The following is a 22,420-nucleotide window of genomic DNA, read 5'->3' on the forward strand; positions in this document are numbered from 1 at the left end:
TGAACAGCTGCTTTCCTTTCCAAGTTACAACTGAGATTTCAGTAGACATGGGTACAGCCTATCTGTCTGCAGTTGATAAAGTTTTATATATATGTGAAGGTTTCTAAATAACCCACAAGTACTATTGATTAAAAGAATTGCAACAATTTACTGTTTTGAAATTTATATTTTTTTATAATGAACTATTAGTCGCTTAAAATCAATGTGAGCATATACTGAAAGCTGTAAAGGATAAAGGTTCTGCATGTTAGAGAAGTTATTCACACTGCACCAATGAAAATCAATAAAGTCTCATCTGACAGGATTAGTGAATTTTTAACAAATCAAGTAAGACCGTTCTTCCTTCCACCTTCAACAAAGATGCTCAACATAAAGCTTTAAAAGCGTTGTTTTTTTTAAAAAAAAAAACATTACCTGTGGGGAGAACATGTATGGTAGCTTGTGAGAGGCCACTTGTTGGCAAACCAGCTTGTTGGAGAGGGGTTGTCTGTACTTGATGCAAGGGGCGAGCAATAGCTGGGACTGATAGGCCCATTCCAGAGTTGTTAGATTGGTTCTGGTTCTGCTTCTTGCCATCTGTTGGAATATAAAGCCAATACAGAAAAAGTATCTGGAAAAATGTCTAGTATTGTTCAAATGCAAGTAGTCTGGAGAATATTTGCCATTCATCTTCAATTTTTTTTGTTTTTTGTTTTAAATAAAGACATATATTCTGATTATTCTGCATAGTTTGTTGGCCTCCATCTTCAATCTTTTATGCCAAACCATTCCCTGTAGTATGAATAATAACTGAGATCAGTCAGGGTTCTCTGACATAACTATTGCCATTCATATTAGATAATGCTATTAATCTTCAGGAATAGAAAAAAGGAGGAGAAATTTGCTAGATGAACAGTCTATGTCTCTTCTTAATGAAAATGGTTGAGACAGCGCTTGGGCTTCAGGCTCCAAAAGGATCCCGGAAGGGATGGATTTTTCTAGACCCAATTCAGTTAGGCTTCAAGCTATGCTTCAGTACAGAATCAGCACTGGTCCCATTTGCTGATGATCTATGACACATCCAGGATGGAGGTAGTGCATTTATCATGCTCTTTGATCTCTCAGTTTATTCTGATGTCATCAATTATGGTATTCTTATGGATTGGCTGAAACATTCGGGAGCAAGGGGTACCATTATGTGGTGGTTCTCCTCCAATTTGTGGCCAACTTCAATTAGTGTCAACAGGCTATGTGGAGAGATCAAGTGCACAATGCCTCACTTGTGGGTTACTGCAGGGCTCAATGGCATTACTCCTTACTAACATTACATGAAACCTCTAGGTAATGCCATATGTCCGTTTTGTGATAATATCTCAACTGTAACTCAATCCCAAGCCAACAAAGTGATTCTGTCAAAGTCCTCTCTTAGTATCGGGAGGCGATGTAGATTTGGGTGAGGAAGAATAAACCCAGGTTCAATCAGGACAAAATCAAATGGCTGCAGATATATATTTGGGCCTTTGGGCCCATCTTTGGACCCTGCTTGAAGAATAGATGACAACTGTGATAAAGATTGCACAGATGTCTTTAGAGTGCTAGCTGTGCCCTTATCTGGAACAGAATGCCTTCAGACAGTTGATCAGCACATTTAGATAGTCACTTGATTACTCTCATGACTTCATTACTGTAATGTTATCTATATGGAACTGCCCTTGAAGACTTCTTGGGAGCTACAGAATTCATTGGCATAAACAACGATGGACATTCCTCATTATGCATATGTGACATTATTGCTTGTACGGTGTGCTAGTTAGAGGTTGGCTTCTAAGTGTGATTCAAGATACTGGTTATCTTCTATTAAGCCCTGTGCATGAACAGGTAGTCCCTGAGGTATGACCACAATTGAGTCCAAAATTTCTCTTGCTAAGTAAGACATTTGTTAAGTGAATTTTGTACCATTTTATGATTTTCTTAAGATTCACTTGTTAAATGAATCACTGCAGTTGCTAAGACAGGAACATGGTTGTTAAAGCCGTTTTCTTTAATATTATACAATACAATACAATAGCAGAGTTGGAAGGGACCTTGGAGGTCTTCTAGTCCAACCCTCTACCTAGGCAGGAAACCCTATACCGTTTCAGACAAATGGCTATCCAACATCTTCTTAAAGACTTTCAGTGTTGGGGCATTCCCAACTTTTGGAGGCAAGCTGTTCCACTGATTAATTGTTCTAACTGTCAGGAAATTTCTCCTCAGTTCTATGTTGCTTCTCTCCTTGATTAGTTTCCACCCATTGCTTCTTGTTCTACCCTCAGGTGCCTTGGAGAATAGTTTTACTCCCTCTTCTTTGTGGCAACCCCTGAGATACTGGAATACTGCTATCATGTCTCCCCTAGTCCTTCTTTCTATTAAACTAGACATACCCAGTTCCTGCAACCGTTCTTCATATGTTTTAGTCTCCAGTCCCCTAATCATCTTTGTTGCTCTTCCTGCACTCTTTCTAGATTCTCCACATCTTTTCTACATCGTGGTGACCAAAACTGAATGCAGTATTCCAATGTGGCCTTACCAAGGCATTATAAAATGGTATTAACACTTCACGTGATCTTGATTCTATCCCTCTGTTTATGCAGCCTAGAACTGTGTTGGCTTTTTTGGCAGCTGCTGCACACTGCTGGCTCATATTTAAATGGTTGTCCACTAGGGCTCCAAGATCCCTTTCACAGTTACTACTGTTGAGCAAGGTACCATCTATACTGTACCTGTGCATTTCGTTTTTGTTGCCTAAATGTAGAACCTTACTCTTTTCACCGTTGAATTTCATTTTATTAGATAGTGCCCAATGTTCAAGTTTGTCAAGATCCTTCTGTATCTTTAGCCAATCTTCTGGAGTGTTGGCTATTCTTGCCAGCTTGCTGTCATCTGCAAATTTGATGAGTTCCCCATTTTTCCCCTCATCCAAATGATATGCATTTCTTACAGATGACTGTTCAACCATTTCTGTATCCATCTAATGGTAGCATAATCCTGTTAATCCTTTGTTACCTTCTCCACTAGACTTTCATGGCACACTTTGTTCAATACACTATGTCCATTGAATTCCTGAACTGTCACTCTATCAAAATTGGTGTTTAGATGACTTGGAATGATTAATTTTTGATAAACCCATGCTGGGTTCTGCCAAACCATATACTCTTTCTCAAATGCCCATGAATCAACTGCTTAATAATTTGTTCAAGGATTTCTTGGAAATAACATCTAGCTGAACAGTCTGAAATTTCCTGAGCTTTCCTTTTCCTCTTTTGGAAGATAGGAACAAACATTGTCCTACTACAGTCTTTTGGTATTATATTTGTTCTCCATGATTTTTCAAAGATAAGAGAAAAGACTTCCACAAGCTTCATGAAGACTCTTGTATAACTTGTTCTTGGATTCTTTAAGTTTGTTCATGATAGCCAGGTGCTCCCTACCTTCTCTTCCTTATCTTGGTTTGCCTCTCCTTCCTTTTGTCTATTGGCCAATTCATAGGAAGCAGGCAGATAATGGCAGATAATCAAGTATGTTTAGTACTTTGAAACTCAGCATCGGAATCTTAAATTGTGTCTAGTAAGCAACTAGTGGCTGGACTTTGTAAAGGCATTATATCATCCCCATACCTTACATTTTTTAAAGTCTGGCTACTAAATTTTACATCAATTGCAACTTCTGCCATTTTTCAAGAGAAAACTCATATAAGAACTCTGCAATAGTAAAAAAAAAATGCTTACTAATATCTTGGGCAAATAAATGTATGAATGCATAAACATTCATGGGCTGCAATAATCAGATGCATTATGTGTTATCATGAAATTTTAAAACTCTAAAACATTGTTTTGAACAATGTTTATGGTAAAATTATTTTAATTAACAAATGTTTACTTTTGATTTTAATAACTTCTGAAATTAATATGTTGCAACATAGCTTATTCTTATTTCCATTAACCAAATCCTATTTTTGGTCAAGTATATTTTTTCACTTACCTTGAGAAGAACCAAAATCTTCATCATCTAATGTGAGATCAATTACTCCAGCTCCAGTACTTCCTGTAACTTTTCCAGTCTGGAAAATGTAAAAAGCAAGCAAACAAACAAAATATTACCCACACCCATTATTTATAATAGGTTTTCAATTCCCTTTTAAGAGTGTTAAAAATGACAAAGTATTCATACAGAGATCCATGGGATTTTAATTACTCTACTGAAATGTACAATTAGTTTTAGTGGAGCTAACTCTAATACAACTAATTTGATGCGACATAATAAAAAATACCTAGATTAAGAACGCTGAACACGTGTAATATTAAGAATTAGAATGCTTTAAAGAAATGTCTATTAAGAACTAGAAAGCCTTGCAAAAACCTTGATTAATAGTGGCATATTTCTAAACAGTAGAAACATAGAAAAGAAAGACCGTTGGCTTACCTGAACGGTCGTTCTCAGGGCATTGCGAAGAGAGCCCAAATGCCGGGGTTAACACAGCCTATCTGCCCTTGGACTGAGTGATGTTTTTCTTGACCACGCCTCCCTTTGCCTGCACATGCTCAATTCGAAAACGAAGGAACCGTCCTGTAATCAATTACAGTCAATACAGCCACATCGTTCAAAATACAAACACCCGGGTGGGTTTGGGCTCTCTTCGCAGTGCCCTGAGAACGACCGTTCAGGTAAGCCAACGGTCTTTCTCCAGTGCACTGCTCAGAGAGCCCAAATGCTGGGACATGCCCAAGCTATTGAGTCCCAGGGTGGGGAAGCGCCGAAGCCTCTGGCATTTCAGCCACTCTTTGTAATACTCTTCTGCCAAAGGAGGCTTCGGCTGAGGCAAAGGTGTCAATCTTATAGTTTCTAATAAAGGCCGTGGGGGAAGCCCAGGTGGCCGCTCTACAAATGTCTAGGATAGAGGCCTGGGTTGCCCAGGCTGCAGACGTTGCAGCGCTCCTGGTGGAGTGAGCGGTGATTCGTCTCGGAGCCGTCTTGCCCTGGTGCTCATATGCCAGTTTGATGCAAGCACGTAGCCAACGTCCCACAGTGTGAGAGGAGACCTTGCGGCCCAGGGACGCAGGGAGGAAGGAGACAAAGAAGCCTCTGACCGGCGGTAGTCCTTTGTTCTCTTTACATACGTGTGCACGGCCCGTCTCACGTCCAGCTTGTGCCACTCACGCTCCTTAGGGTGAGAAGGATGGGGACAGAAGTTGGGCAAAATAAGTTCTTGAGTCCTGTGAAACAGGGAGTTAATTTTCGGAGCAAATGACGGATCAAGTCTCAATATTACTCTGTCCGGGTGAACTACGCACAAATCCTCCCTGACAGAGAGCGCAGCAAGCTCGGCTACCCTGCGAGCGGATGTAATGGCCACCAGGAACGCGGTTTTGATGGTGAGGTAGCGCAGACTGGTCTTTTTCAAAGGCTCAAATGGGGCTTTGGTCAGGGCCTTAAGCACAAATGGAAGATCCCATGACGGATACCGGTGAACAGTTGGAGGGCTGATGTTCGCTGCTCCCTTGAGAAAGCTCTTGATCTGGGGGAGCTGACTCAGCGAGCGAGAGGAGCCCTTTGCCAGGATGGTAGACAACGCTGCAACCTGGCGTCTGAGGGTGCTGACTGCAAGGCCCTTATCCAGACCCTCTTGCAAAAGTCTAGGGTCTGGGGGATCGAGGCTGAGGAGGCCTCTATGTTCCTAGTCTTGCACCACCGTGAGAAGGCGGCCCAGGTGGCATCGTAGATTCTAGTCGTAGAGGGCTTCCTGGACGCTTGGATTGTTCGAATGACCTGGTCAGAGAATTTTTGCTTTCTCAGGAGCTCCCCTTCAAGTGCCAAACGGCTAGCTGCAGCCACTGGGGCTCCGGATGGGTGATGGCCCCCTGGCTGAGGGCAATCTTGTCCCGGGGGATTCTCCAAGGTCTTTGAACTGAGAGGCTGACCAGGTCTGCGTACCAGGGCCTTCTGGGCCAGAAGGGAGCCACCAGAATGAGGTCTGCCTTTTCGGTCAGGAGCTTGTTCACCACTTGAGGGATGAGCGGAAGTGGAGGGAAGGCATACAGAAGTCCCTGAGGCCACGCTGACCTCAGAGCATTGGTTCCCTCCGCCTGGGGCGAGTGGTAGCGACTGAAGAAGCGTGGGAACTGTGTGTTGTTGTGTGTGGCAAACAGGTCTACCTGTGGCTTGCCGAACCTCCTCACGATCTGCTGGAACAGGTCCGGGTGCAGGCGCCACTCCGTGTGGTCGATGCGTTGGCGGCTCAGCCAGTCTGCTTCCCGGTTGCTTACGCCGGAGATGTGATCTGCACTGAGAGAAGCCAGATGACGTTCCGCCCACCTGCCCAGCGCTTCTGCCTCGAGCATGAGGGCCTTGATCGAGTGCCCCCTTGCCGGTTTATGTGCGCTTTTGTCGCCACATTGTCTGTCATCAACAGTACATGAGCCCCTCTTACTAGGGATGCGAACTTTCTCAGCGCTAGGCGAGCTGCCCTCAGTTCCAGCCAATTGATGCTGTGGGCGGCCTCCCTCTGAGTCCATCGGCCTTGGGCTAGGTGGCCCTGACAGTGGGCGCCCCACCCCAGGAGGCTGTCATCCGTGGTGACAACTAGTCTCTCCGGCTCCTTGAACAGGCAGCCCTTCCTGACTGCCTTGGACCTCCACCATGCCAGAGACCGGATCACCTTTTGTGGGAGCCGAACCCGCCTGAGTGAGTTGCTGTTCCTGGCCCTCTGCACTGGCAGCAGAAACCACTGCAGCTCCCTGGCGTGAAGGCGAGCCCAGGGAACCACCCCCAGGCACGAGATCATTATTCCTAGGAGTTGGGACAGCTGAATGATGGGTACCGACCTGGCAAGGCTGCAGTGCTTCACTCTGCGTCTCAGGTTCGACAGCCGGTCTGGCGAAAGAAATACCTGGCAGGAGGTGGAGTTGATGACCGCACCCAGGTGCTGTATACAGGTGGATGGTCGGAACTGGCTCTTCTCCATGTTGACAGAGAAGCCATGGTACTGCAGGGTCTGCACAGTTAGAGAAACATCGCGGTGTGCCTGCTTGGTGGTGAGAGAGTGAATGATTATGTCGTCTAAATAACATTCCAGACGAACCGGTGGTAGGCCTCTTTGAGATCTATTGATGTCAATAGGTCCCCCTCCCTCACACAGCCCAGGATGGAGTGGAGTGACTGCATCTTGAACCTCTTGTAAGCCAGATGCTGATTTAGGCTCTTGAGGTCCAAGATGGCCCTCCACCCCCCTGAACTTTTGGGCACTAGGAAGAGGATCGAATAGAAGCCCCTCCCCTGCTGATCCCTGGGGACTGGCTCTATTGCCTCTATCTCTAGGAGATGGCAGATTTCTGCCCTCATGCGTTCCCTCTTTTCTGGGTTCCTGGGGGTAGGACAGCGGATAAACTTTCTTTGGGGAAAGGATAGGAAGTCCAGGAGAAGGCCCTTGCGAATGGTGTTGAGGACCCACTTGTCCGATGTTATCTCCTCCCACCTGTCGGCATACAGCCGTAGCCGACCCCCGATGGGGGGATCCCTGTGACCGTCACTTTCCCTTACGAAAGGGCCGGGATCCACCACTGTTGTTTCCTCCTCCTCGGAATGGTCTCCGAAAGGAAGACTGGGATTGGTTGGCATGAGCCCCGAAGGATCTGTCTTGGTGCCTATCCCCCCCTGCCTGAAAGGGCCTCTGATAGGAGGAAGGGTGAGAAGATTGCCCTGTTTCCTGGCTCCTGTAGGGTCTCTTACGAAAGGACCCCGCCCCTTTCCAGTCACCCCTTTTAAAGGTTGCCGGAAGGATCTTGCGTTTGTCCTTGGTTTCGGTGACAAACTTGTCCAGGGCCTCTCCAAACAGAAAGCCCCCTTTAAATGGGGCCGATGCCAGCTTCCATTTGGCCTTCATTTCGGCCTGCCAGTGCCTGAGCCATAGGAGGCGTCGGGAGGTGATATTGGAAGCTAGAGCTCTGGAAGAGAATTTTGCTGCTGTCAAGGTGGCATCCGCCGAATACTCGACAGCGGTAATAATCTTGGTTAGCTCATGGCGCCACCTAGATTTCCTGGGCGGGAGTCTGGACCTGAGTTGGCGCAGCCAGAATAGGGTGGCCCTAATAAAAAAGGAGGCAGAGGAGGATGCCTTGATGGCCCAGGCAGACGCCATGTGTGTTTTCTGACATGCCTTTTCTGACCTCTTATCTTCTGCCTTAAGTCCCTCTAGGAGCTCAGCTGGCAGGTTGGAATTGGAAGTCAGAGACACGACTGGGGCATCTACTTCTGGGAATTTGAGGATTTCCTCCATTTTATCTTCTACTGCATGTAGAGTTCTATCCCCCCCACTGGGATTGGTCAGGGTGCCTGGCTGTAGCCACTGGCGCTGTACCGCGTCCATAAATATGTCTGGCACAGGAATAACCTCGGGAGTTTCTACTGTCTCTTTGAACAACCCATGCTTAAGATCCTTGGAAGTGGAAGCCTGAGAGGCCTCAGGTCTGGAAGTGGGGCCTAACTCTGTGGCCGTCATGGCTTTGTGCAAGATAGACTTGAATAATGACGGTTGAAACAGGCCAGAGAATTTTGGCTTGTCAGGGGTGGGGTTTTCGTCTTCGGAAAGGGCGAAAATCTCCCCTTCTTCCTGCTCAGAACTTGATAACCCAGAGTGAGAGGGGCTTGAAGATGGGGAGGAGGATACAGGCTCCTTAGAGGTGGAGGCCCGAGGTTTGCGTTTCTCCTTTGGGGCCTTGCCCTTGCGAGAGCCCTTGCGCTTAATGCCTTCAGCTATCCCATGGGAGATGGCTAAGGCAATTACCTCCCTCATTTCATCCGAGAGAGCAGGACTTCCCCCCCCCCCTTTTTTTCTTTTCTTTTTTTCTTTTGCTTACTGGGCCTGCGCTGGCTAGGCCTGCCTGAGCTGGATCCACCCTTCCCAAAGGGGGAATTCTGGACAGAATCTCATTCCTCTCCGATGGAGGAGCTAGGGGAGTCGGGGTACCCCCAAGATGCTTCAGGAGATGGATCCCTGGATGCATAGTTATCCCCAGACAAGAATTCACTGTCCCCGGGGGATTGGGCCTCATGATCAGGGGAAGCTGACTCCCTGCTGCGACGGTCTGGGCTAGGTTCTGGCTGAAGGGGCCTTGAAACCTCCCTGGGATCCACTGTGGCTCTTGGAGAAGACCTTTCAAGTGAGCCTTTGTGCCCTTTGCCTTTATTTACAGAGGGATCCAGCTTGCAGCACTTGCTGGAGGGCCCCACCTGATCCCCTAAGGCCTCCCTGCATTCCTCAGCCATTTCAGGTCCCCACGAGGCCTGGGAGATAGCTGGAGTTGGGATGGGCACGCGCTGGCCTTTGCAGTCCAAAAGCGCTGGCAGAATCTCCAGGAGGGAAGGGCCGCCTTGGGGTCGGATTTCCTTCCTCCCACCGCCCTCGGTTCCCCGAGACTTAGCTTATTTTCCGGAGGGAGAGACTAGCTGGCTTCCCAGACTAGCCCCCAGCCTCCCCGCGGCGTTCTGCAGTCGTTGAGGGCTCGCTGAGGCTCAGTTGGCTGGCTGGGCTCTTCTTGCTGCCTTGTTCCTCGCACGCTCTGAGCTCTGCCGCTCTGCCCAGTGAGTCGGAGCGATCCAAAATGGCGGGGGGTGCGCACGCAGCCGCTTCCTGCTCTTTCCAGCCCTGAAAGGCGCGCGAAGGCTCCAGCCGTCGCTGCTGTTGCCGGGCAAAATGGAGCAGGCGAGGGAATCCTAGCAATCCGGCTCACCTGCTTTAGAGCCTTCTCAGAGCCTTGCTGGACTTTTCCTCCCCCTGGGACGCCCCTGTTCCAACAGGGAACTTGGTTTATCCCACTAAATGCTCCCTTGCTAGCCAGCCCCCACTGTGCAAGCCTTTTCAACCCCCTGCAGTGCTTGCAATTAGCAACAGCAGGGAAAACCCGGCAGCCCTTCTCTTAAAGCGACGGAAGCCTCACTGGAGGCAAATAGACAGACCTGATGTAGAAGCGTGATTTCCTCTATCTGAGAATTTAAACGTGGTCCAAATTGGGAAACTTTTTCCAGCCTTTCTGCTCTTAGACTGGAGCTCTCCCAAAACAGCCCTAACTCGGGCGGACTGAGTTTTCGAATTGAGCATGTGCAGGCAAAGGGAGGCGTGGTCAAGAAAAACATCACTCAGTCCAAGGGCAGATAGGCTGTGTTAACCCCGGCATTTGGGCTCTCTGAGCAGTGCACTGGAGAATAGCCAATTTAATTTTTGTATTACAGAATACTCCATCTTAATTTTTTTTGTACAATAATAGTTTGGATTAAATGTTTTTAGATGACCATACAGTTCTAAAATATTGTACCTGGTTTGTTACAACTAAAACACAATTTGGTTTGCGGATTCAAAATTAAAAAATTAAGAAAAAGTAATAAATATGTTCATAATACTGTGAGAAGTTGTTTTAGAAAGAATGCTAAATCACTCTATACATCTTAACACATAAAACAGCACATAGCGATGAAAATTTTAAACAAAAATACTTTTCTACAATTACAGTGTCCGTGATCGTTTTGAAAAAAATACAGACATATGCTTATAATAATGAAAATGATTCTAGGTAGAAGAAACTGCATATTTGTTTTTATAAATATTCTTAGCAATCTAAACATTCAGTTATGTGTTATATAGTAAGCTAATCTTCTAAAGAATTATCTAGTTTAAATTTAAGAATAGTCCCTACCACCGACAAAATGACTCAGAATTCAAATTAAATACTTCAACTGCTGTTGTGTATATACCAAAGGTGGGTTGCTCCTAGTACCATATGGTACGCCAGAAGGGGTAGTAAAAATCTGGTATACCAGACAAGACCGGTAGCGATGGTGGCCTGGCCATGCCCCCGTACTCGCGAAAAGAAAGAATATCCCGCCCTCCCAGGAACTGGTCACACCATGCTGGGGAGTTCTGCTGCATGGACACACCCGACAGCAGCAGCGGCAACAGCAATGGCAGAGCACACCCTGCCTTCGGGGAGCCGTTCCCCCAGCCGAATCAATCATGGGCCACCAACCAGCAGCGGGAAAAGGAAGAAAGTGCTCCAGGAGGGCAGGCGGTGCACATGTGCAGCAGCCCCATCTGTTGGTGCCGCTGCGGTTGATTCAGCTGGGCCCCCTGAAGGCAGGATGTGCTCTGCGGCCGCTGCTCTGAGGTACGTCCATACAGGAGAATTCCCCAGCACAGCACAGTACCGGGATGGCAGAGAGCCCAGGCAACCTCTCCCTCCTACCGCTGCCGGCGCATCTTAGGCTGGAGGGGGCTTCAACGCTGCTCTGGCCTCAGCTCCTCTGAAGAAGCCCCTTGCCCGCTTTCTTCTCTTTGAGTAGCAGCTTGCAAAATGGCACTTCTCAAAGAGAAGAAAGTGGGTGCGGGGCTTCTTCAGAGGAGCTGAGGCTGGAGGGGGCTTCGTGGATGCCTCTCCATCACTTCTGCCGCCAGCGTGCCCAAGCAGTGTGCTAAAAATCCTTGGGAATTTGGGGATGCCCTGCCACTGCCACTAGCGTGCTCAAGCCATGCACTAAAACTCCCTACTGCCAGCTCTACAGTCCTTCTTGCCGATGAAAACAACCGGACCGTGCCCCCCCACTGCTACCACCACCAAGTATGGAGAGCTCCAGATTGGGACTTGGCACACAGGGCATTGCTGAAGCTGAAGGGGCTAGCCTTCCTCTCTGCCACCAGCTGTGGGAGGAAGGTAAAGCCAAAGCTTGCCCAGGGAAGAGCTGCCGGCACGAGTGGGTGAGGCTGTAGGGCGAACCTGGCTGGAAGTTGTTTGTAAATCTCCCCAAAAGAGGGAGGGGAGGAAGTTCCGCCGCTGTTCAGGTTGTTCTCACCAAAAATGCAATTTAATGGAGAGTAGAGTAAGATTTTACAGAGGCAAGAAAAAATGTATAGAATAGGTAGTGGCTGGCTCAACTGGAAGTAACTGTGAGACAGAAACATATCAAACAGATCCAACCTAGAAATGAGAAATTTCTTGACAGAATTAAAGAAATGGGATGCCTTCAGAAATTGTGGGTATAAAATCACTAGAGGTTTTTAAGAAGAAATTTGTCCATAATAGTATAGGGTCTCATCTCATACTTCAGCAGGGGTTGGACTAGAAAACCTCCAAGGTCCATTTCAACTGTTATTCTTTATAAATCTCCCCACTCAGTCTTACCAAGAGAATGGTGATAAACAATATTTGGAAATGTACATCAGGCAGTCTTCTGACAGCAAAATCTCATCCTATCAATGGGAGGATGACTTTGAAAATGCATCCCCTCCCACCATAACATGCAAGACAGGCGAGGACTAGCTGGGAGGGGAGGGGCAAGGAGAAGCCAGGGTAGGTGCCCCTCCATGTGAGTGACATCGAGTTAGCCATGCCCACCCAATCACATGACCATACCCACCTAGTTATGCCCACCCAGTCACATGACCAAGACGCTCCCACAACTGTCACACCAACAAAATAGGCACCACCCACAGAATAGATAGTAAATTTCAAACCCACCCCGATCTGAATCTATCAGCTTCCCATATGGACCAGTTAACCCAAATGTTGAATCACCTAGCCTAGCATTTTGAACATAATTTATCAACTGATGTTCCCCGCATAAATGTGGCTCTTGCCAGAGCAGTTGGGAGTCCTCCAACCCCACCTTGGCTAACAAATAGATGGGAACTTTGTAATATTTGAACAACTTTCTAATCGTTACTACTATTATCTGTCGCTTGTATAAAAGAACTGCTAACTGCTCTAGGATTGACGGATTCTGTTGTTCAAAAATTATGTCATATAAATAAATAATAAGGAATAAGTAACATTTACTTTTTATTAATAGCCTGAAATAAAAAGTAAATTATGTGCCCAATTAATTATAACACATGACCTGATTTGTTGAGTGAAAGGAAAATAAAGTAGTCTCCATAAAAACAAACAAACCAGCATACCTGCAATGGCACTTCAGCTGCTTTCTTATTTGCTATATTATCTGCTGGTGGTGGAGGTGGTAACAATCTGGATGTCTGATTCTCTAAGGAGATCAAGGAACAACTTCATTGCATTGCCTTACAAATATACTTTAAAGACATGTAACTATTTTAATAGCAAAATGCAGGAAAAACATTAATTTTCTTCTCCCCCCCCCCTAAAAGATTTGTTTGCTTTTCAATTGAATTGAATTTTACAGCTTATATATTATATTAAAGGTGGGAAAAATTATGAAGTGATTTATTTTGATCTGATTATTTTTACATCTCAAAAACCTGATATTTTAAAGGGATGTGTGCACTTTTTGTATCTACTTTATCTGTTGCAGGTTAAGTGCATGATGCAACAGGCATTCTTTCGTAATGTCTAGAGGCTTCAGCTGATCCTTGATAGAACAGAATGGCTGTGGCTAGGCCACTCTATATTCAGTTTATCTTTGGTCTTGAATGGGGTTACATTATTCCAGACAGACCTAGGGGTTTTCCTGGACTCACAGCTCTTGCTTGAAAAACAGGTGGCAGCTGTGGCTAGGAGGGCCTTTATTCAGCATTGTTTTGTGTGCCAGTTACACACTTTCCTGGATAGGGAGGCTCTCTGATCAGTCATTCATGCCCTGTCCTTTGGACTACTGCAAGAAGCTCTAAATGGAGCTGTCCTTGAAAAGTATCTGAAAGTTTCAGATGGTACAAATGTAGCTGTATAGGCAATTTTAGGCACCCAAAGAAAGGCACATGTGAGACTTTGCTCCACAAACTGCCCTGGGCACCAGTTTGCTTCCAAGTCCAATTCAAGGAGGTGGTACAGCCATCCTTCCATTCTTGACCTCTCGGAAGCTTTCCATACCATTCATCATGGTGTCTTTTTGGGACAATTTATGGAGTTGGAGTGGGTGGAACAATTTTGTACAGGTTCACCTCCCTCCTCCGAGGCCAGGAATGTCATTGTTGATAGAGAGACACAGCCTGCTATAGAGCTCAATGCAGTCTCTGCTCTTTTTTAACATCTACATTCAACTACTTGCCAAGATCATCGATCACCACAGGATAAGGTATCAGTAGTATGCTTATGATACCCAATTATATATCTCCATCCTGGGTGAAATGATTGATGTTGTGGATATTCTTCCACGGTGCCTGGAACCTCTGGGGGCCTGAATGGGGAAAACAGGCTTCAGCTGAACCTAGTAAGACCAAATGGCTATGAGTAGACCTCTATATCCAGGAGTTTATCATCTGTGATCTTGGATAGAGTTGCCCCACCCCAGCCAGACCCGATACTTAATTTCTCATTTCTCTCTCCCCTTTCTCTCATTTATTTCTCTTTTTTTCCTCTTTCTCTCCTTCCATCATTTTCTCATTTCTATATTTTTCTCCCCTTCCCTCTCTCATTTCTCTTTCATTTGCTTTTCTTCTCCCTCCCTCCCTCTTTCTTTCTTTCTTTCTTTCTTTTTCTTTCTTTCTTTCTCTTTCGTCGACATCGTTGTCCCCCCCCCGGCTGGAGCTCACATTTGGCGGGCTGGCCCCACCCTCTCCTCCCAGTCACTCCTTGTGTACCCTGAGAAGGCAAGGGTGATGGCAGGGATGGAGACTTGCTCCAAATGAGAGGGAAGCACCGCTGTACTTGTCTTTCATCTTGCAGAGGCTTCTTCTGGCGCTTCTTAGTGCTGCACGCACCTCAGGCGCTTGGGGAGACAGGAGGCTTGCTCTCTGCCACGAGACGCTGGCCTGGGTCAGTGTGGCCGATGCTCTGTGCTGTAGACGGTGTCCCCTCCTTCTCATTATGACACAGAGCATCGGCCACAGCCAGCCTGGGCTAGCATCTCGGGGCGGAGAGCAAGTTGCGTCTCCTCAAGCAACCGAGGTATGCACAGCACTAAGAAGCCCCAGAAGAGAGGCAAGTACAGGGGCGCTTCCCTCTAGTTCAGAGTGAGTCTCCATCCCTGCCATCACCCTTACCTTCTCAGGGTACGCGACAGGGAGCCACAGCAGGGGGACAAAAGAGCTCCATACGTCTCTGGGGCCGCAGGTTGCCAACACCCAGTCTAGGTGATGAGTCTTCCCTGCCATCGCCTCCACTCTATGGGACATTATTCCCCTGGAGGTCAGACAGACTGCAACTCTCCTGAAAAGACATGGCTCTGCACCCTCACCTGAGAGGTACATAGGCATGGGGCTGGTTAGTCCTTTGAAAGCCCTTCCTTCATCTTTTAATTAATTTTAATCAATTTACCTTTTGAAATTTTTAAAAAATTGTGTTTAAAATACATATACATACACACACATATATACACACATACACATTTGATTAAGATAGGCAGTTTCTAAATATCATATGTAAATACATAAAAAAATGAAAACAACTCACCAATTCTTGGTGTTGTAGTATTTACTTCAGAAGGAGCTGAAGTATTGAAGGCTGATATGGGAATCTTCATCTGTATGGAGTTCCTATTGATGGGAGGAGTATATATTCCTGAAGTATTCACAGTAGCCAAAGCAGTCCTTGTGGCTTGTGCAACAGGATGTGCTGTTGTTACAGCTTGCACTGCAAGAGTTGTCCCTATTGAACAGCCAACACTAGCTGGAGAGTTCCTCTGAATGCTTGAACTGGACACTGAAGGGTTGTTTGGTTTTGCTGAATTAATTGATGATAGAGATAAAGGGGTTTTGGTTAGATTGCCAACATTTGTTTGGCTTTGGACAGGTATAAATTCAACACTGCCAGATTGCTGATTAGTAACCAAGGTTCCTGTGTGACCTTGCAGGAGTTGAGGCTGAGAGGACATTGCAACAGGTACATGCAGGATTACTGGCAAAGACTGAAGTGAAACAGACATTGGCTGTGTATTCCCACCAGCCACTTGGCTGGTACCAACTACTGTTGCAGTGTTAGCTGTGGGAAGAACAGATGTTGTCAAAGAGCCAGATGTAAGGGATGCAGAAGTAACTGGTGTTTGGGGCTTTGGGTGTCCACTGACTGGTATCTGTGGAGTAGCAAGAGAAGCAGCAGACACTATAAAGAGAAAGTAAAAAAAATGAAAATTGAATTTAAATTACAATTTTGTCATAGCAATCAACACCTTTATTGTACTTTTTATTCATATAAAAGCATAGATTTTATTACTATCTGATGTCATCAAAATAAAAAAAAACATAAACCATTATAATAAAAAGACAGTTTTGGGGAAGTATTGCTAAAACCTATTTATTTCAGGCTTAACATGCTGTAAAAAGGTGACAAAGAAAGCAAAAGGTATTTATGAAAATTTCTTTTTAATTTGGTTTTAAAGATATTTTTGAATATAGATTTGCAAGCTGAATAAACCACTGGACATATTTTTTTTCAAAAGTTTTGCTTCCTGAAAAACTTTTTTGTGATTATGACAGACCCTTCAAACTGAACACAAAAATAATTTCAGAGTAACTGTATCATGAAGGAATTTTGAGAAATATGAAATTAACTTTAATAATATAATGTATTTAATTGCCAATTTCCAACATGCTGCATGAGTTCAACAGGGCTAAAAATGTTTTGCTGCTGATTTTCATCGGTACTCAGTGTCTGATGCATCTTGTTGCAGTATCCAACAATAATCACTCTGGGTGGATTTCAGTTGCCTTGTACTGTTTTCAATTGTGGCAATGTCCTGGTGAACTTTTCAACATATTTGTTACTCACTGAACCTAGAATTTTAGTGTGAATGCTGAAGATGAATCTTCAGTGACCTATTGCACTATAAGATATTGTATGTTGTAAGAAGGTTAGTCAACCTGCTGAATGTAGTTTGGTGCACTGTAGCTGCCAAGAAAATTCTCAATGACATCTTTGAATGCTTTTCAAGTGATTTTTTTCTGGCCCCACCCAACAGATCTTTCAACCGTTTGTCATTGATGATGATTCTGATCACTGGACCAAGCGAAATGTCTTCCTTAATCTTGGTCTCAGTTATTCTTGGAGACTTCTGTCTCAAATAACAAAAACTTCACCTTCTTTATTCAAGATTTCTAAAATAGGTTAAATTACATGTTATTTTCATGACAAGCAACCAAAAATATATAAAGATACACTCAAATATGTTCAGGAAGAAAAATCTTTGTTGTCCTGTGGAATTTGCAAGATGTTAAAGAAAGTAAAATATCATGCAGAATCATGGAGAGAGACACAGAGGTAAGATGAACAGTATAGAAATTAGATGAATAAAATAAAAATGTCCCTTATTATTATGTCCCAATACTAGTAAATGAAAACAATACATTTAAACAAGTAAAATCAATTTGATATTTTGAACGAAGCAAGTAAAAAATTACAAATTAAATCAAAATAATAAAAATTGACAAGAATTCCTAACTTAAACAAATCTTTCCTTTATCATCTATCAGAATTTGCTATTTCAAAATTTTAAGACAAACCAAACCTCAGCTGTCTATGTGCAGAATTATAAATCATAAATGGTTTTGAAGTTAGTATAAGACATTTTTTAAAATATGAGGTCATTTTCCATGTGTAAACTAGGAGCATAGTTTACCAGTCTTTTTGAAGGAACTTCAGGGGGAAATGAGTTAACTATTGAAGGTTTGAACAAGAATAAGCTTACTCATAACATGACAGTGCATTTTGTTAAGTCTGCATCTTGTTAGTCTGTATCTGATAGCTTTTGGAAGAGCGACATCTACTGGTGAAATCTGGAATTTTCTTTCCCCTATGGTATACCTCAAGAGAAAATAGAATTTTTGGTGACTATACTAAGGTGACCAGATGTCCCGCTTTTGGTGGGACAGTCACGATTTCGCACAATTTGTCCTATGGCCCACGACGTTCTTAAAAAGTCCCGATTTTTTTTAAAAAAATTATCTTTACCAATGTAAAGAGGCTTCAAGGCTGTGGCAGATATGGGCTGCCAGCGGGTCTTACTGATTTTCTAGGATACATACAAGTTGCCCACTATGTCCTCCATATTCGGGGAGAGACACTTGCTCCCATGTAGCACTATCACGCCGCAGGTTTTCAAAGCCACACTCTTGATTGGCTTGCAAACATCACGAGAGACGGCTTCCGAAGGAGGACAAAAAGCGCTGTAGCTTCGCCTAAAGAATAGCCGTCTCTGTAGGAACGAGAATGTCACTCATCCCGGGAACTTCACAGCCTGTCTCCTAGGACCTACTAGGTGCGGTACGGACAGTATTTTGCACTGGCCACGCTTGGTCCCCAAGCTGTCCCGTGTTCTGCTGGAGCCAGATGGCAGCAGCAACAGCAGGAGAAAGCCTGAGCTTGTCAAGCCACCACGACGAAGAGTCCCGGGAGGAGTCGAGAGCGTTGATAGCGAGCAACTTCCACCTGAGGGAAGGCAAGAAGGCGTGGGGAGGGAGCTCGGGTGGCTGCCACAAGTTTGCTGCAGGGGGGGGGAGAACTATCCCCCACCTCCTTTTTCTCCCCCTCTTCCTCCTTTTTGTCCTTTTCTTAGCAGTAGTATGGAAATTGTCAGTTGCTTTTGGACAATTTTTAATATCCCACTATCCCCCACCACCTCTTCCTCCTTTTTGTCCTTTCTCCTCCTTCCACCCCACAAAGAGAAAGAAAGGGAGAAAGAGGAGGTGGGGAATAGTGGGATCCTTGTTGCTTTCTGAGCTTGGTGCAGCAAGGATCCCACTATTCCCCCCACCTCCTCTCTCTCCCTCTTTCTCCTTTTTGTCCTTTCTCCTCCTTCCCCCCAAAAAGAGAGAGGGAGAAAGAGGAGGTGAGGGGGATAGTGGGATCCTTGCTGCTTTATTTTCTGGATTAATTGGTGGAAATGTGCTCGCATTCATGATCCATTCCTATGACTTCGTATATGTCCTGGAATAAATGTACAATAGTTATTGTTTCTTTTTCCATCATATTTTTTTTACAAAAAAGATGAAAAGGACTGTTGATGGAGCTACCTGGCATTTGGAAGGCAGGATTGCTCAGGTAGTCCTCGACTTATGCATGGTAACTGTGTGACTGTTCAAAGTTATGACAGACCCCTCCCTCCCTCCCAAAAGGTACTTATGACCTAGTTCGAAGTTCTGACGCCTCATGTCTCCCCTGCAGTCACTCCATAACTGATCCACATTTATAGCCATTTGCAGCATCTTGTGGATATATGACTGTGGCTTACATTTTTAAAAATTCTATGCATAATACTTTGAAATGTATTGTGCATAGAATTTTTTAAAATAGTTTTACTTCAATTTATTCTGTGTGGAATTTGAAATGTTTTACTTCAATTTATTCTGTGTGGATTCTTTTTTTAAATTGTCTTAGACTACCGTATTTTCACGCATATAACCCGCGGGTAATGTGCGTTTTTTACCTACACAGCACGCCCCCGCGGGGTATAAAAGTGGGCGGGGTATACGGAAAATATTTTACACAGATTAACTAAAGGGAGAGCTTGGGACCACCACTTTCCTCGTGGCAGTGGGCTGGGATGCAGATCAGCGGGCGCCCTTTGCGCTGGCCTAATGTTTTCCACCCTGACAGAATACTACTATTTCTGAAAGGCAGCCTGTGAGTTTAGCGGATGAACGGCGGAGGCGACGCTCCCGGGATGCCGAGGGAGTTCGAGGAATTGGGAGGCAGCTTTACCTCGGCTCCCCGTTCTCCATCGGGGGCACGTGCAACCAGACTGGAAAGGGCTGGGGAGACTTGGCTCGGCGGCTCGTGCTCCTTTTCTCCCTTTTCCTGCTTGGGTTTCGGGACGCCTTTGTGAAAACCCCGCCCCTGGCTATGGGCGAAGTGACCAGGAAGAAGCAGGAGGCGAGAGGAAGCGCAGGCGGTGCTCGGCAGCCCGGATTCTGCTTCGCCGCCAGTTCAGCAGCTCCTCGCCTTCTCTGGCTTGGAAGTCCAGCAGGAAGGGAAGGGGAGGCGGCGGCTGGCCTGAAAACGGAGCCACAGCCGCGCCGTCACAGCCGCCGCCTTCCTGCCGGACTTCCAAGCCAGAGAAGGCGAGGAGCTGCTGAACTGGCGGCGAAGCAGAATCCGGGCTGCCGAGCACCGCCTGCGCTTCCTCTCGCCTCCTGCTTCTTCCTGGTCGCTTCACCCATAGCCAGGGGCGGGGTTTTCATGAAGGCGTCCCGACAGGAACGGAGGAGAAGGGAAAGTGCTGAGGTCGGGGAAGGGAGGGGAGGCGGGAACGGAGAAAGCCTGGGCGAGCTGGGGAGGGAAAGTGCTGAGATGGTGGAAGGGACGGGAGGCGGGAACGGAGGAGAAAGCCGGGGCGAGCTGGGGAGGGAAAGTGCTGAGATGGTGGAAGGGACGGGAGGCGGGAACGGAGGAGAAAGCCTGGGCGCTGGGGAGGGAAAGTGCTGAGATCGGGAAGGGACGTGCTGTGATTGCGGGTTATATAAGAAGGCGGGGTGTATAAAAACTTTTTTACATAAATCTTGAAAACCTGCGGGTTATTTGCGTGGGCGGGTTATTTGCGTGGGCGGGTTATTTGCGTGGGCGGGTTATTTGCGTGAAAATACGGTATTTAAAAAAGATTCTATCCAAAATAAATTGAATTAAACTATTTTTAAAAATTCTATGCACAATAAATTTCAAACTATTGTGCATAGAATTTTTAAAAGTGGTTTATTTCATTTTATTTTGGATAGAATCTTTTTTTTAATAGTCAGGAGTCATTGATACTGAATTTACACTTTTAATAATAAGGAAGCACATACTGAGTTTCTTTGAAAGAAAATCCAATAATTTAAAAATCCAATAATTTGTTTCCTAGTATAATTTGATTGCTTTTTAGTAACCTATGACTATCACTAAGTGTTGTAGCTTATGATTTTTGATGAATGTATTCTATTTTTTTTTTTTAATATACCCTGAGAGCATATTCACCAAAGACAAATTCCTTGTGTGTCCAATCACACTTGGCTAATAAACTATTCTGCTCTGCTCTGCTCTGCTTTACTCTATTCATTTCTATTTCAATTCTAATAAGGAGTTTAGCTTCTCTCTCTTGAAAATGTAAGCTAGCATAAGGCATTATAATGCAAGCTAGCCTTAGCTTTCAAACAGTTCATTTAGTGACCAAAGTTACAATGGCATTGAAAAAAGTGACTGATGACCATTTTTCACACTTAGCGACCGTTGCAGCATCCTCATGGTCACATGATCAAAATTTTGATGTTTGGCAAGAGATTCGTATTTATGATGGTTTCAATGTCCTGGGGTCATGTAATCTCCTTTTGTGACCTTTTGACAGTCAAATGGGGAAACCAGATTCACTTATGTTACTAACTTATCAGCTGCAGTTATTCACTTAAGAACTGTGGCAAGAAAGATGGTATAATAGGTTTAGTGACCAAAGTTACAATGGGATTGAAAAAAGTGACTGATGACCATTTTTCACACTTAGCGACCATTTTTCACACTTAGCAACCGTTGCAGCATCCTCATGGTCACATGATCAAAATTTTGATGTTTGGCAACAGATCTGTATTTATGATGGTTTCAGTGTCCTGGGGTCATTGTAATCGCCTTTTGTGACCTTTTGACAAAATATAAAAATTTTTATCAACAAACCCCCCCCCCCCCCCCCCCCCCGGTCAATGGTGTCCCTCTTTACCAATCTGAAAATCTGGTCACCTTAGACTATAACCCTTGGATAAGAGAGACCTGACTATAGGGGAACATTGATGTTAATCTTTGGACATTATTAAAAGAAACGATCTGAGAAAGAGAAAGAAGAATTAATGGCCCAAGGGGACTCAGAATATCTATATAATTACTTAATACAGGAGGGTCATATATAAGGTTGAACTTAAATATTAGGAATTAATGTTATAATACTACTATCAAAGAAACATATTGTTATTGTCATTGGGTTTTGTTATTGCTATAAGATTATTAATTTCACTGTTTTAGATATTATTGGTATTAGTATTGACTAATTAAGGAGATGGTTTGATTACAATATATTTAATAATTATAAGGAATTCACTCTTAGAATTGACTCTTAGATTAATAGAATAGATTAATAGCAATATAGAAATACAGGAATAGCATAAGAGTCATATATACATACATATATATCTATATATCTATATCTAAATGTTTTCATAGATTTTCACGGGTATAGGTATGCTGGTCTTGTTGTATTCGGGTCTTTTCCCATGTAAGATTGATACTGTGTTGGCAACGTTTCGGCGAAATCTCACTCGCCATCTTCAGGCTGGTGTTTTCGAAAACACAGCCTGAAGATGGTGAGTGAGACCTTGCCGAAACATTGCCAACACAATATCTATATAGATATCTATATCTATCTATCTGTGACCCGACAAAATAGCGATTGACAAAATAGCACCAACAAAATAGCGCCGATTACACCGCAACGTCATAATTGTGCCGACAACTTTGTGTCGATATAATCGCAACGACAAAAGCGCGACTATTAAAAGATGTAG

At 44.7% G+C, this 22,420-nt stretch overlaps 1 protein-coding gene across 4 annotated transcripts in view; it reads right to left on the reverse strand.

The window, feature by feature from the left end:
* ATF7IP (activating transcription factor 7 interacting protein) overlaps nt 1-22,420 on the reverse strand; it is a 99,696-nt gene that overhangs the window by 12,948 nt on the left and 64,328 nt on the right. For all 4 annotated transcript variants that reach the window (XM_032222115.1, XM_032222114.1, XM_032222116.1 and 1 more), the window contains exons 9-12: nt 15,363-16,010; nt 12,959-13,041; nt 4,000-4,078; nt 415-576 (exon numbers count right to left, since the gene is read on the reverse strand). In XM_032222115.1, the coding sequence (XP_032078006.1) occupies nt 415-576; nt 4,000-4,078; nt 12,959-13,041; nt 15,363-16,010 (972 nt within the window). The remainder of the gene's footprint in view (nt 1-414; nt 577-3,999; nt 4,079-12,958; nt 13,042-15,362; nt 16,011-22,420) is intronic.

Source organism: Thamnophis elegans, chromosome 7 (genome assembly GCF_009769535.1).
Source record: "Thamnophis elegans isolate rThaEle1 chromosome 7, rThaEle1.pri, whole genome shotgun sequence".
Classification (NCBI taxonomy): Eukaryota; Metazoa; Chordata; class Lepidosauria; order Squamata; family Colubridae; genus Thamnophis; species Thamnophis elegans.